Here is a 16945-nt window from a genome sequence, read left to right as displayed (position 1 = left end):
CTATTATATAATATTTTAATCGAAGACAACGGAAGAAATGTGACAAATAGCGCATCTCATTTCTTACGAAGCATTTAATTCTAAGATCGAATATTACCAAAATTCTCTTTATTTATTTTATTATGTTTTATTTGCTCCTTTATGACCTAATTAGATGTCTGTTTTTATCTTTTTCTTCTTCTTCTTTTTCTTCTTCTTCTTCTTCTTCTTCTTCTTCTTTTTCTTTTTACATTGAATATACCTTAATCGTAAGATTCTGCTTCTAATTTGAATATTTCAAAAATAGCGTTTGTTACAAGATCAACTGCAACGTTGAATTTCTACAAATTTTAGTTCGTTTAAATGATCTATTATCTTAAATAATTTCAAATAACTTCTGCCTTGAAACATAATCTTTTATAACCTTGATCTTACATTTCCATATCTATACACCGCATATATACAAAAAATATTTGATTGGAAATTGGAAAACACTGGCGAACGATAACGTTCGGTGACGGAACAAATATCCTCTGCTGTGCCAATTTTTCTATATATGGCACTCTGAGAACGCTGGAAATCATCCTCTTTCTTTATTCTCGGCTGTCACAAGAGATATTTATACCGATAAATTTGGAGTTATTTCGTAACTAATATATCATAATAACAATAAAACGACAATTGTTAATTTAAAGCAGCGATGGGAATCGCAGCGATACAGATGACATTTATGGCTATCATAAATCAGTTATTACAAACTGATTGAAACGCGTAAGGTTCGCATCTATAGTATGGTATTGCTAACTAGTCACTTGGATCGGTTGTATCTATATGTGGCTGTTTCTACAGAATAGGTATACACGTAGGGCAACTAAATTCGATCGATCCACAAATCTTCCACGAAACGAAAAGTATCGCTTTCTAAATAATCGAGTAAACTTGGCAGGTACGTTTTCAAGATTTCTATCCCTCTGGTTTCGAACGCGATATACGCGATAAATCGTAAAATTCGAATCGACTGGGTCAATTTTGTCAATGTTATTTTAGGTGATACTTGACAAAATTCGCGTCGTAAGGCTCGCGTAATGGCGTTTGCTCGGAGAAAATAAACAATCTGGGTAAAAAATAGGCAAATAAGGATGGGTAAAGGTGGATGCTATCACGAATGCAAGAATTTACGGCGACGGGAAATGAACGCGAACGTCGCTTCGTCCAAGTGATCGTTAAAAATACGCGTGAAAATAAAGCGTGGCGTGGAAGGGAGAAAAAAAAGGAGGGGGGGGGGCGGGAAAAGAAAAAGAGCATGGGAGGAGGTAAATCAAGTGGTCACGAGAGGACGACAAGATATACTGGTCTGTCCGCTAGAAATTTACAAGCAATATTTTTCAGACTGGCGAAAGGGCGGAGGGAACTTTTGCTGTGACTTGTATCGCGAACCAAACTCGTTCCGCTTTTTCCTACGACTCCTACAACAAGCCTCCGCCGACTCTACGAAATACAATAATATCACACGCTACTCGCTAAATGGCGTATCTATCGATTATTATAGCGAATTTGAAGGTTTTGTGTTACGTTAGAGTAGGAAGAAGGTAGAGTAGCACTTTTTCGTTTCTTGGAAATAAGTTTTCGTTGATTTAGAAAGTTGGAATTAATTTAGAGAATCGCGAACAAATCAACTCAAAACAGATCGTTTTAACTATTTTAAATGTTTCGCGTTACGATGAATTTGAAATTGCCTATTCCTATTGTTGCAAATAAATTGTTGTCGAAAGTTTCGAATTATTTTCCAGAACAATGGACGATCGATGAATGTTCTGGTAATCTAGACAGTTGGTTTAAGGTGTTCAATGCGACACGGAAAATGGAAGGAGGTCCTCGGTGGCGGAAATCGATATTCCTGTAACGTGTATTATTAGGCATGCATAGCGTTTATTCGCGCGTCATGCGTAAGATAGTTTGATAATTATATTACGATTAAGCCCTGCGATATTTTGTTATAGCGAAAATGAGATTTAACGATCTTCTCTTTTTCACAATAAGTTTTTCGTGCAAATGGATATGTGATTTTAAAGAATTTTGGTTAAATCCAATAATAGCTTGATATTTGCCATGTATAATTTTTATATTACCGCGAAAAAGTAATTCATCTACGACGCTGTTTCGATAGATAATTCTCTTCGAACGTTGAGAGTTGCTTTAGAAAATTGTCAATGTCTTTTTGAATTTTCACAACATGGTAAAAGAGTATCGAGGATAATTCCTTTTTAAATGAAGATCAAGCGTTGTTACATTTTAAATAGGAAGATGCCTTTAGTTAATTTTTACAGAACTGTTTGAGTATCTAGATGAAATTTCACCGACCTAAATCTTTGTTTACGCTAAACGGCAAACAGATTCAACGTCATAAATCCTGGGTCTCGAAATGGTGGAAACGAAACTAGTTTCCAACCGATACATCTGATAGAAGCAAGATCAAGAGTAAAGTTTCGTCCGTTGGACACTGTTCCATTGTTTATTGCCTGATTCGAACAAAGAACTAATTGGATTAAAAAAAAAAAAAAAAAAAAAAAACAAAGAAAGGAAAGAAAGAGGAGAAGAAGAGAAAAAAGAGAGAAAGAAAGCAGGAAAGAGCACGGCCTACAATTTTGCTAATTTTAACATTACATAATTTTAATTAGGAAACAATTTTACAAGAAATAAGATAGAAAGGGATAGAAAGAATAACAAAAAGGAAATGATATATGATTTTAGTGATTATGGTAGATGTAGATGTAGATGTAGCGGTATTGAATTTGAAAGTATCGAAAAAAGTATGGAAATTGAAAGTAAATTACAGCAGTACTGAAATTTAAACGTAATAAATTTAAATTGGAGAAACGAGGTATAAATAAAGCGAGATCGCTCGCAAATAATAAATTAGTCTGCGTTGTTTTGGATATAATAACGTAGGTAATATGTTGATAATTCGTTAAGATTGTAAAAAATAAATAAAAAGCCGTAATATATCGTAGGAATACGGTTGTGGAAAACTATGCAATATCTTTGCTGGAAATGTTTGTTGGTGGCAGGAAGAATTTGCGAGTAATTTAAGGTTGCCAAGTTAGACTACAAGGGGCGGCATATGTACGTTTTCGAGGTACTCGAGAGAAAGTAAACGCGACGGCAAAAAATCCGTCGTAAGGAGGAAACGAGTGAGTTCTCTCGCGTCACGCGAAATCGTCACGTGTTCTCCTCGAGTCTCTCCCTTTCCAACGGGTTTTTCCTTCGATTTTTCTCCTTTCTTTAAGCACGAAATAGCCCCGTTTGATTAACGATAAAACAAAGTGTATAGAACATAAGTTATAGTAGAAAAACGTTACTTACAGTAGCTCGCGAAGCTATTCGACGCCTATTTCTAGTCACCTTTTATCCATCTATATGTATATAATTTATATGTATATTATGTTAAGGAGGTCGTAGGGGCGTAAAGTGGCCGTTGAGAGATGGCAACTCCCGGACGAAGGCTAGTCAAGTGGCACTTGTTCAGCCACAGATCCAGATTAGTCACGGCACTGCCATGCCGCGGGCAGACTACCGTTCTACTTGTCCCTGCTTCCGCCTGTTCGCGGGCCATCGTACGCTTCTTCACCTCCAAGCCACATTCTGTTTCAAGGATCCTCGTGTACCGAGTACTCTAGTGCTTAGCCAGCTAATTACCTATCTGGGCTATCTGGACTATCTGGCTTTGGTTTACTACGTGTTCCCGGCGTGCAGAGTGCGGTACCAGGTACCAGTCGTCGTGTATCCCGTTGAAATATCTTTCGTCGAATGAAAGTCATCGAACCAAGTGCAGAACGAATGGAAGGGAACTACTCTTGACACCGTTTAATCGTACGTGAGAAAAGCTTGACTTTGCTCGGGCATTTCGTCATCTGATTGTCAACGATGTCCGACTATGGACCTCCTATTCCCCTGTGGCAATTTCAAGGTCTTTGCAAACGTTGTTCGAACGAAGGAAGTGGTCGAGTGGAACGGTACGGCAGATTATTTGTAGCAAGCGATTTATTAAATTATTTTCTACTCGAGTTACCGTGATAATTTTATGTAAGGATTGTTGGAAAAATCGGCGAAGAAATAAGAAGAGAAGAGAAGAAAATTGTTTCGATCGGAAATAATCGGCGGGACGCGGTATAATAACGCAATGGTAAGTTTTCCTGACAACAAGACATCGTCGAAAGGAATGAAACGTTTGTGTCGAATGTCGGTTGTTGTGTCGTTTTTATGTCATGGATAATAATTCTTACTAAAACTACGAAGCACGAGTACGGAGTATTTGAAATTAAACTGTCCGCTAAACTGTCTCTCTAATCGCAGAAATAAACGAAAAACGAAAAACGAGCGCTACTTCATGAACTCGTAGGACGATTATAAGAGATTTCAAAAATAAATATTAATCCAATTGTGTCGATATAATGATAACAAACGATACACGATGTTATTAAGAAATTTTAGAAACTAGCCATTTCGTAATTTAGCTATGAACGTGCAAATATCTTTGCGATTGTTGTTGGCCTCAATTTTTGAGAGAACCGAAAAGGAATTCCACGTAAACAGTGGTAGAACAGGATGCCTGCCGCGATGGTGCATTGCACGCGCGCGCGATCACATGCTGATGCTCGTGGGGTCACATAGCAGACCTGCATAGTGGTCATTGCGGTGGCGCGATGCTATGCGATGCTGCATGCAAGACAGAGAACGGCAGACGACGACAGACAACGGCAGACAACGGCAGATAACGACAGACAACGATAGAGAACGACAGACTACGACGGAATCTAAGAATGGAATCCTTAATTGCTATTCTGGATTCCGCGAACGAGGAGACTTGGTACATTGCGGTCGATGAAATTTGCGGATTTGCGGATTTGCGGATCGTCGACGACTCTTCGTCGCATAAAGATGGGGCAAACGGAACGAAACGAAAGTAGCGAGATAGAAGGAGTGCAAGGATAAAGGTAAGATAGCAGTGGTGAGTAGAGTAGAGACCGAGGACACGATTAAATCGACGATTTAAAATAGGGTTATTCGTCGGAAAAAGATGAGCAAAATAAGACATCGTGCAAACAAAGATTCCATTTAGCATTTGTTAAAGCAGTTCTCTTCGTTTCGCGAAAATTTCCATGAGAATTAGCACGTTCTCTACGGAGAGCTGGATGTTAATAATCTCGTTGGTTCAGCACGAGGCAAACATTGAAATTCATCGAGTCGAAATAATCGAGCTTCTCTACCTTTGGCTAAGCTTAACAAAATAACAATTCGTTTCGATGGGATAAGCGATCACGGTGTGTTCCGGCACAAGTAATTTGAATAAACGAGAACCGAGCGCGTTGTCCCGGCTTTTTCCGCCCGTCTCTGATTCCCTAACTGATTCTTCGATCCTCTTAGATAAACCTCCGAGTTCTGTATTAAAGCGATAAAATACTTTCGCATTGGAGCGTTCCACCGAAGTATGCGTTTCAGAAAATCGCGCTCTACTTGCAAAAATACTTTGGCATAACATTTTCAGCACAAACTTGAAATTAAATACAACGATTATTAAAGTTTCTTAAATATTATAATTTTACTTATACAATAGATAAAAGCAACCCTTGGGCGAATCTTCCTCCAGTAGCGGGCACGTAGCTCGATCGAAATTTTTCTATGGTTCTTGGAATTGGTTTGCGCGTCTACGCATACCTTTGCTTCTAAATTTCTGTGAAATTGCAATTACTATATCCTACGCCACCTATTAATTTACTTATTTGCCTACCAGTTTATTTATAGTTCTAGTTGTACTAGTTTATATAGTTCAAGGTTCAAATTGTTTGCTTACATCGTTGATTTGCTTGTTGTTGACATCCTACCTTGTTTATTCACATTGTTCCTTTACTTTGCATCGCTTGTTTACTTACGCTGTTTATATCCTGATTACATTTTATAAAATATCCACACCAGTCTGCTTTCGTTGCTTTCTTCATTCGCAAACAACCGCCACTGTTTTCGAAAGAAGCCACAATTTTCCGATAAAACTAACGAACCGATTCCTCCTATCATTTTCCTACTAACCACCAACGCAACGGCCTCAAAAAGGACGCAAACCTTTCAACAATTAGATAAATAAGTAAATTAACAAATGAATAAATAAATAAATGAAAGAAAGAAAGAAAGAAAGAACAATAACCACCCCACGATGATTAACAAAAAGATGACACCAAAAAATTCGTCCATGATTCATCTGCAAATGTTCCTAGTAATCGTATCGACGTGAAAAAATTATGTATAAACGTCCGCAAGTAAAATTAAAGGAAAGGAAAAAAGCAATAAACTCTATTACAAGGATTAATAAGAGAGAGAGAAAAAAAAATAGGAATGGAATAAATAAAAAGTATCACGGCAACTTTTCCCTTTCTGCCGTCCATCGACTGACCGATACATTTTCATTCTTTGACGTTGCCTCGGAGCGGTTGTAAACAGGGCTGGTCATCCCCTCGCGTTGATTCATATTTCGAAATTGTATTGTCCACTCACTGGCGAGGTTTGGAAGCGGAGCAATGCGACGAAAGGCTGGTACAGTGTCCGAGAGAGTAGGAACGAGGGAAGAGATATTTTCCGCAAAACGGAGGTTGCTGGGTGGAGTGTAGAGGGTGCATTTACTATTCACCTATCTGGGTCAGTTTGCCCAACCCAGACGAGGGCTTCGCTTCGAAATCCTCGTCGTTCGGCACGGCCAAAGCCTCCACCCCTCGGTTTCGAGTCGCCGCCCCCGCGGTGACCCAACGACGTTTCTGTCCGCTAGCAAGAGTTGGTAGCCTTCGTACGAATACAAGCTTCCGCTGGAATTTTCATCGGCCTAATCGTGTATGGATTACGTGGATGGTAAAGGGGCTAGCGACCGAAGGTAGGATCTTTACGATGCCGAAGTCTTTTGTTCGACACGAAGGTTTGAGAGAGATTTGAGAGTAGAGTTTCAGAGTATGGGGAATCCTATGGTAGACTAGAGATGGTAGAATATACAGTGATAAGTAATATTTTTCCGGTTGAAAAATTTTGTTTCGTAGCAGACGAGTTTGAGTAGATCGACAATGAACATTCGACTATTTGGTTCGGAGAGATTTCAGACTTTTGGATACTATTTATTATTATTATTTCTTTTTTTTATTTCTTTATTTATTATTTTTTTTTTCTTTTAATTAAGAATCTCGTAACAGCATCCATCAGTTTATCGTAGAGTTTAGTTTACAAGGATGCGTTTCATCTTCTTTGTTATTTTAGTTGCGACGATAATGATAGATAGCCTGTAGATCCATGTGATTTTGATTCCTTCCGATAAGGATGGTACGAGGATGAAAAGTAGAATTTTCTGTGTAAATGCCGAGGGGAAAAGATCCTCTTTAAGATTGAGAGTCCTTGAAACTTCTTAAAATAAACCTCCTTAACTTTCATCTTTTTCATCGTTTGGAATTTTAGTATATAAATTTTAGTCAATACGACGATGTTATTGGTTTGAAATTGTGCAATATCGAGCGAATATATATGTAGAAAGATGATTAAACTGCAAATAATACAAGAGAGTTGAGAGAATTTTGTGCGTTGAAAAACTTCAACTTGTCAAATGAATACTGTTGGAATGCGCGTGCTAAAAAGAAATACGAAGCTATGGCTGAATATTGAACGAACGTTTCATTCAGCTTTGAAATTATTCAGCGAATATCGAATCGACACGTAACGTTTCCAAATTATGAAAATGAAAGATTAAAGAGAACACTATTTCGCGAGATACTAAATGATTTCATTCTCCTGTATATATACATAATAATGGTAAGCAAAGAAGAACACGATAATCCATTTACGATGTGTCGCATTCGCGTTCAATCTTCACAAATAATTATCCACTGTTATAAAAAGTATTTAATATTTATTATATATATGCTCAAACTTTCAAAAACTATCCCTTTCGCAAACGGTCGAATTATCGAATAATTCCACAAGGGAAGGGAAAACAAACTCTGTCGTGATCTTACAGGTCGAGGAATTGCAGAAAAATAGGAATAATGAAATTCTTGACATTTGTTGTCGGAGACGAGGGGCTGAAATTCTTATTTGCGACCTTCGCGTGCTTCCCGGTTCTCGAAACGCATTGCTGACATTTCAACAACCGCGACCAAAGGAATAACTGGTAACGCGAAGGTAACGAAGGGAATTAAGAAAGATACGTAAATATAATCGAGACACGCGCGTGGAATTGTTCGTTAGAAATCGTCGGTCGGTACCAGGGCTAAGAAAGTTAATTAATTAAGGAGAACTGGAAGCTGAAAGAGTTATCTGAAACATTGTTGGACGACCTTTCGTCCAGGTTACGGAAATCCTCGTCGGTTAAAGCGTAGCTTTTTCTACTAGCGAGATTTATTCGAGGGGGAAGGAAGGACTTGAGAAAAATCTCCGTGGAACGAAAAGGTAAAGGCTGTAAAAATTGTTATGCCCGTTCGTTTAATCTTTGCCATTCAATTCTTCGCAAAATTGACGATTGTAAGTAACAGACACAAAAATTATTATCATTAATAATTTTCGATTGATAATAATCGTTAAAGATTCTAGAGGTGCAGAGACTTGTAGAGTTGATAATTTTCAACTATGAAGTCGTTGCGAGTTTCTAATTGCCGTAGATAGATAATATACTTTAATTTTTACAGATCGATTCTTCACGGGAGAAAGAAAGCTTGTTTAGATACAATAAGGGACAGATTTCTCAAGACATTACGAAAATTGTTATCTGTTGGCAAAAAGATCTTTAAAACACTATACTTTTCTATTCTATACGAGTTGACTAATAATAAATTGCAAGCTTCGAGTTATCGTATAGCAGACAACTTATTCGAATTTTTATAAATGATCTTTTATGAAGAATTGAAAAGTAGTTCGATCGGTGTAATAAATTTAACGATAAGGTTGAAAATATCGTTATAATTTGTCCAATTAACCGAAAGGATTCTTCAAAATGTTAATTAGAATCTAGAAACTGAAAATTAGTGTCCGTCATGCGGATGAAGAAAATTTCGACGATGTTTCTTTCGTTGATTATTTTGTGAAAATATATTTCCTTATCAGGTTAGATCTTCGTATAAGTCGTACAATAATTAGGTACTATTATATCTTCTATTTCGATTTAACGACAATAGATAATAATTTAAAATAAATAGCGATTTCGTATTAATTATTTTAAGACGTAGATTCGTAGGAAATTGTTCGTTCGACACATTTACCAAAAAAGTTCCCAACGTGAATTAGAAAATTGCACATGAAAATTCGATGAAAATTCTTCTTCACCTAGGCAGGTACGTACCAACGTAAAACAAGTTACTCGGTCAGTCGAAATAAACATCCACCAATCCGCCACCGTTGCAATCGCACGAAACGAAGAATACGAAACGATTGAAATCCGTTTGTCCATTCATTGGATAACCTATGAAACGACCACGAAAGAGAATCACTGTGTCAAAAAGCAAGGTTGGTTCGGCAAGGGACAGAAAGAAAGAGTGGAAAAAACGTAAAGTTGAACGTTTGATCGGCAGCCAAACGAGGAATTCAGCGGAGTCTTCTGTTACAAGGTCTGTGCTCTGCGCATGTAAAAGAGTACAAGAGGGGTTGGCCACCGTCAACGGTTCGAACGTTTTCATTTCCACGAAGAAAAGAAAGGACGAAGGACGAAGAAGGAAAAAAAAATGGGAAGCCCCGATGGATAAGGGAGAAAGGTTGGGACAAGGGATGAAAAGAGGGTGATGGAGAATGAGGTCGAACGAGGAACGAGCCGCGGGAGGAAGCCGGAAGAGAAAAGAGCAGAGAGACGGACAGATTAGCTCTTTACCATGGTACGATTTAATCTCTGCTCGCCGCAGGCCTCTGCGACCCCTTGCCGCGCGTCACCATCTTCTTCTCCACCTTCGTTGGCTGCTGCCGCTACCGCTGCCGCTACCGCTGCCGCTACCGCTGCCGAATCGACGTGCAAGAGCTTCGCTTTAAAGTTTGACTCTCGTTAAGTTGCGCACGAAAGCCCGTCAGACCGACGCGATTAGTCTTTCGCAAGCTATGTCGTTGGTCGATGACATACGATCAATGCCGTCAAGGAGATCTCAATTTTTCCTGTCCTATTGTTCTTCCCATTTTTCAAGCCTCTGTGAGAGAGCCGGTCGTTCCAGAGTATATCGGTAATGAAAGTAAGAAATATGTTTGCAAAGAGACGCGCGTGTTTTAAGATGAAAAGGTTGCTTTTTGATCGAACGTTACCGTATCAATTTTTTTGCAAATTTTGACAAGTCCGAGAAATTTGCATTTGTCAAGTCTGGAGTTGGGAAAATTCTTTCCTCGTGTGGCGACCTATGTTTAAGGATAGGGGGATTGGTCTTTCGATTTATTTATCTTTAGGTGAGAATTTTTTAGGGATTATCGAGTACGAATTACTAGTCGAGTGTGGAAAATTTGCGTTTGACGTGACATATTTGCAACCAAGGGGATTCTTCCGACTTTTTCTTTTACCAAGTTTTTCACTTCATTGTAAAAATTCATCGTTAGAAACGCAAGAAATTTACGTCTGATAGTTTTGGATTTTCCATTTCCGATTCCCTTTTCGATTTCTAACGTTATTAACCATCTTTAACATGGGGTAAATCTTTGATTTCTATAAGCCATATATCATCGTGACCTATGTCTGAGAAGTTCTTTGGCAAATAAAGGTTTACTTTCCAATTACTCTAATTTTTTCTCTTTAATTTCACCTTAAAATTTCACCTTAAAATTTCTAGCAATTATTAAAAAATCGGAACCCTTTTGGCCTCTCTTTCACAACTTCTTCCCAATTATTCTCGCAAATCATACGTCTCGTTTCCTAATTTTCCTATTCTATTCTTTTCCCAGCTACCATAAGAAACGAAGATTAGGATCGAAATTGGACGTTGTTCGACAGCAAGCTCACTTAGTTATTGGTTAGGATTGCAGGCGTAATCCAGATAGCGAGGTGCTTCGACGTAACGAGTAATCAAAAGTTAATCAGAGATGGTGGCAGCTAATGATAAATGAGCCGCGTTCATACGGATTCCTTTTCAGCTTGATCAAATGATCGATTTAGACACTGTGATAAATGATAAATGAGCCGCGATACGCGCGGAGAAAGATGACTTTCCGAGATTGAATACTCTTGGGTTCATGGGTTCCTGGGTTCTTTGTGAAACTCAAGCTCCAACGATGATAATTGCGTTTCAAGAAATGACCAACGTTTACTTATGACCAGTGGCAGGCTGATGTTGAAAAATGAACAGAATTTGAAAATTACTCTCTTGTAAAAAATAAAAAATTAATTCTTTCTTTATAATTCTTCTTGTTTCTTAGGTTGTGCTATTTTTTTATTTGTGTGAATTTTTTATTGATAAAAACTGAGCTACAAGTAGACGTTAAAGCGTTTGATACGTTACGAACAGTTACCGTGTAAGATGTGTCTGTATCTTTAGGATGAGAACGATCGTAGAATTCGTGCGATACCACTGAGCGAAAAGATAATTGCAAAGATAATGGAAGACCGATAGCGAAGGCTGGATAATGGAAATAAAAAGCAAATTTCATAGAATACGCGATGAAAGAGAGATTAACGAACAAGTTCGTAACATAATTGGTTTGTAAATAATTTTATTAATTTTGAATCGATATATTATAAAGTAACGAAAGCAGATCGAATTTAATTGAATTCAAGCCAAAGTAAATTTCTTAGCGGTTCAATGCAAGATCGATATTCGAGAAAGAAGCGAGAATAGTTAAGGGTAAGAATCAGTTAACAATAGAAAAAATGTCAAAAGGTTTTGCCATAAGACTAAACACGATATACGATATACTCGTAAAAGTGACATATCCATCACCATTGACGTCGCGTCGCCCAATAAAAGCCACGAAACATTCCTGGGCGATGAAACTGCGCCGATCGAAGCTGAAGCTTGACACGACAAATAGCCATCAATTTAAAGAAAAAAAGAAAAAAAAAAAGAAAGAAAAAAACGCAATCAATAACCTACGTTCAGAATGAAGATTTACACGAGTCGTACGAGCGGCGAGCAATATTGCTAACAGTGAAATTAATTGGACAGACGAGAGAAGATTATTTATCACTGGTGTACGTTCCTCGAGTTGAAACTATCATTCTGTAGTTTCTTACGAAATCTCAAGAAAAGCCGGTCGTGCCTCGAGCAAGGGAATACGGCCGTGACTGATGGATCGAGACGAACAACGCGCAAGTGGCAATCCTTGAAATATCCTTTATAATTAGTCTACTTGCGAGTCATCGTTCACGAAACCTTTAATGGAAAGCAAGTCCTTCTTGGACCTTATTGGCCTTTCCGAAACCATTCGATTTCTATATATATATATATAGGAGCGACTACTCTTTCGACCAGAAAATTCACCTTCTCGAGGTGGTTTCGGAAACCTATCGAAATAATTCATTATTTTTATGGAACAACGTAAAAAAAAAAAAAAAAAAGAAATGAAAGGAAGAACAACATGGAATAACAACGAAAAATAAGAGATTGAAAAGATGGAGGGCTATCTTCATAACGTATCGCATCGGTCATTCGCGATAAGAACATAATCGCTCATTTGCAAGTTACTTCCCCAAGCACAGTGGCGTTCATTTCCCTCTGATACGGCGTTTTAGCATCGTTAACTACGGATATACACGCGACGGCCACAGTCGACAGTCGGTGACAGGCATTCAGTATTGTTTTCTAGCCTGTGACAATGAAAACACATGAGGCGCCTACCCCTCTCTCTCTTTCTCTCTCTCTCTCTTTCGCTCGCTCGCTCGCTCGCTCACTCACTCACTCACTCATACACGCACACACACACGCACACACAGAGCTCTCGCTCTCGCTCCGCTGATCTATTCTCCCTGCTAAGTAACTTCTACCGTGACAGCTAGATACACGGCCACTTGTTCACCACGAAACAATGGGGCCAAGAATGTCAATGGCTTCTTCCATTGTCACGCGTGCGGGGCAATATTGTCGCGAGATGTCTAGGTTGTTTAAACGTTTCTCGAGAATCTCAGTTCTTCTATAGACAATCCTCCCACCGATGCTTTCTATGCTTTCTTTAGATACTTTCTTCTATAGACGTGTGATTTTCTTGTGGTGTTTTTTATTTTAGAGCTTTGGATTTTTCGGGTCTCGAGTGGAGATGAAAGATATCATGCTAAAATGGAAAAATAATTTATCAATGAATCTGAATTTCTAAATAAAAAAAAAAAAAAAGAAAGAAAAAAAAGAAAGAAAAGGAGATACGTGTATTTAAATAGCGATACTTCGTAAGATGGGTTGATCGTAAGGAAAACCTAAAAATCTCACGAAACATTACGATGGAGCAAAATCATCGAACAACGATCCTTTCGATAAAAAATGAATAGAGAATACTATTCTAAATCTATTCCAGAAGCCCTTTTCACTTTAAACGACAGTAACATGACACTCGTCGACACATTTTCATGATTAGCAACTCGGCGAACCGCACGAGGAACTGTCAAAGTCGTCATAAATCAACGACTACAGATAGCGAAATGCTAATGAAACTCTGTCCGGTCGTACGATTCCTTAACTCGAATCGACGTATTACGATTGACGTGCTTGATTCCTGCCACGGATACCATCCAGAGATTGTCAAGATCTTACGGGACTTGTGAAACTTCAACGGGAACTCCGTTTCAACTCAACTGGCCAACGACGCGGCGGTCTATCTGTACTTGTGCTCGGCTATTAGACGAGTATTGGACGTACAGAACTATTACGACAAGGATAATGATTTAATCGTATTTCAATTTAAGAATATTTAACGATTTTGCTCGATTCTAAAATAAACTACTATTTTAGATTGTCAAATTTTAATAAGATAGCGTGTGCCGTTTTTGTTTGCCGATTAACTTTTTAGGTATTGATGGCAATTTGTTTATTAGGAAATTCTTACGCAAAATATGCGCTATTAGTCGAGGGTTCTCAATTTTTCAGAAAAAGATTCGAAACGATCGTTTCGCTTTTAATACGATATTTTCACCATATTTTAGGTATTCTAGTAAATTGTTAAAAATGTATCAATTTTCTACATTTGTACTTGTACTTGTTATAATATACAAAAGATTTAACACTTCCAGGATAAATGGTCAAATCCTGCAATCGGTTTTCCATTATGAGATATAGGTTGACCAATCTTGGAGGAAAATCCTTCTGGTCGCGTTTGTCTCTTGACTCGTGACCGAACAATTTTCTGGAGCGTGAACGTCGATCGATGAACTCGATAAAAAACGGATAACGAGGCTGCCGATGAAATTCGACAGAGTTTTGACGTCAGCCGCTAGTTTTTCGTCGATCGGGATCGAGGCAATTGTCATTTCGTTGAAAACTTTTTTATCGTTCTCCTGATTTACTACGATCAAAGGACAATCCTTACCTAACGAATTTCGTGAAACTCAAACACCTCACTTTTGTTCCTGTGAAATTAGGAGAAATTTTAACAAAAATTCGTCGAAACCGCCAAACTCGCGCGCCTTCCGATCCTCCATTCAAGTTTGATCAACTCGATACTCGGTTCGTCAAAGCAACATAGTAAAGTCACATTATAACCAAAGATGCGAAATTTGAACGCGTAAATTACATACACGCAGTAAATATTCTCGATCTTCGAAGAGAATTATTTACAAATTCGAGTCCCGTTTCTTCGAACAGATACGAGAGTTCAGTCGTTCCTTTAAAAACCAGAAAAGAGTTGAAAGAGAACAAAAAAAAAAAAAAAAGAGAAAAAAGGAAAGAAGAAGAAAAAAAAAAAAGAAAAGAAAGAAAAAAGAAAAACGAGAAAAAGAAGAAATCGTTAGTTAGAAAGAATTCATAGGAAAGGTAAAAATGGAAAAAGGGACGTGTCCTCGGAAGAACGTTCACGAAAATTCATGGAAAGTACAAGCCAGACGGGCTAGCGTTAATCTGAATCGGACATATTCGCGCTCTAATATTTCAGCGAGTGACAAGAGCAAAACTAGCTGACTCGCAAGACTCTTCAAAAGCTCGATTCCACCGTGTTTTCAGCTCTTCGACTCTCCGCTCATCCCCGTTGGTGTCCCTTTTCCTTTTCGGTCAGCTAATCCGCTGGCGTGGCGCGGCGTTCCGCTTACCCGCCAACCTCCGTCGCGTCGCCGGGGGTATTTCCACTACCGACTATTTCCGGCGGCGTGCGAAACAAAAGCGCGCGAGTCGCGACCCTGAGCGTTCTGTCCCGATAATTACGAGCAGCTGAGTCGTTGCGGCGAAGGGCGTGAGATGCCTGATACCGGCTCTTTTCATGTTCCAGAACATGGAAGAATGGTTTCACCTTTGGTAATTTTAGCAAGATAACACTCCTGTGTTAACCCCTTTCATCGGTAAAGATGGTACGGTGACACGTGTAACTATCAATGTTGACCGCGAATGTTTAAACATTTTTGGAAAATCTGAACAATTGCGAGTCCTGCAACTTGAGGATTTACCTAAATTCTTTGTAGCGGCTAAAGGAAAGAAGAGGAATGCTAGCGTTCTATCACGAGGAAAAAGGAAGCTAAAAGAGGATTACTGACGCTTAACATTCCAGTCTACGCCCCGATCTTTCGCTTTTCACTTTGAGATATACGTCCTCTCGATCATCGAGTACTATCACGATGCTAGTAGAAATTGACTGGAAAGTTTTGCATCATCAAAAGTAAAAACTTTACTGTTATTGAAATACGAAGTTAATTGTTCAATTATTTTATTGTTAATTATTTTCAACAAATTGAATCGAATCGCCCGTACAATTTAGAATTAACGTGGATTAAGTGATTTATAGCTGTAAAATTGTTGTTGATCTGTCCTATACACGATACTCTATGTAATCGTCAGTTTTTCTTTATTCGTTCATTACTAATTTCACCTCTCAATTAATTCAAACTTTCTGTAACAAACATTCACAGATCGAGTTAATCACTGCTCTAACCAGCACAACGAAATTCCAAACTCGGGACTTTGCTGCCGGTAATCCCATTCGTCTATTGGAAGTTGGCCCTTTTGTTCGCGGAAAATTAACCAAGTTACTCCGTCCGGTCTGAACGACGCGGCGAAGATAAAGTTTATCCGGTTGATTCGCGACCGTACTTGCCTATCAAAATTTCACGAATTCCCGTCGAACCAGGATTTTCTCACGGTTTTACGGCCGATAGACTATTTTCCAGCGATCGTTTTGTATGCCATTTCCGCGACCTCCGGTAATCCTCTATTTGAATGGAAGAGATTTCTTCGGGCTGGAAATGTCGTTGCTTATACGTCATTGTCGCGATCGACGCTGATATCCTATAGATTTTCAGCATAGGGATTGTATTTTATTTTTGTGAAAAACGATATTCGGGGAAAAATTGCTTTTTTTACGAGTATGTAGTTTTCTTAATTCGATTCGTAGCTATTCGCAGGGATTGTTGGTTTTATTTATAGATACCGTGGAGGCGAGAATTCGTACGGATGACAAGAAATCTTTGAATTCGTTGGCTCGAAATTTAATCATTTAACTTGCACGAGCGAAAAGTGGTTATATTTCGTGTGTCGTTTTTCATCTACGTTCGTTTGTTTCAATGTTTTACAGGATTTCCTGATGGATCTTTGAGGGGATGAGAGGGACAGAAAGGAATTTTATTTCTCATCAACGAGAGGGACACGTTGGCCTCGAACGTGGAATTGTTTGAAGAGGAGAAACGAGATTTTTCATCGTTTTAATTCCTTTTCGTTTCCCTACCGTAGTCATTGCAGTGTAATCACAGTAATTAATTGCTTTCCTGAGCGTCACGTTTCCCGGCTGTTTCTCGACCTCGTCTGTTCCTCGAGTCGTTTTCAAATTGCAATTAAAAACGTGGTTTGTTCATCGTAACTGGGCG

General features: G+C 38.6%; 2 protein-coding genes across 2 annotated transcripts in view; one reads left to right on the top strand and one right to left on the bottom strand.

Moving 5' to 3' along the window:
• Positions 1-3461, top strand: part of Mitofilin (inner membrane mitochondrial protein mitofilin) — a 53373-nt gene extending 49912 nt beyond the window's left edge. The window contains exon 15 of the mRNA XM_072011096.1: positions 3429-3461. Coding sequence (XP_071867197.1) covers positions 3429-3446 — 18 coding nt within the window. The 3' untranslated portion in view covers positions 3447-3461. The remainder of the gene's footprint in view (positions 1-3428) is intronic.
• LOC139991183 (U-scoloptoxin(05)-Sm1a) overlaps positions 1-16945 on the bottom strand; it is a 50775-nt gene that overhangs the window by 13422 nt on the left and 20408 nt on the right. The window lies entirely within an intron of this gene.

The sequence above is a fragment of the Bombus fervidus genome, chromosome 9 (genome assembly GCF_041682495.2).
Source record: "Bombus fervidus isolate BK054 chromosome 9, iyBomFerv1, whole genome shotgun sequence".
Taxonomy (NCBI): domain Eukaryota; kingdom Metazoa; phylum Arthropoda; class Insecta; order Hymenoptera; family Apidae; genus Bombus; species Bombus fervidus.
The sequence above is the reverse complement of the archived record's forward strand: the minus strand, read 5'-3'. Positions and strand labels throughout refer to the sequence as shown.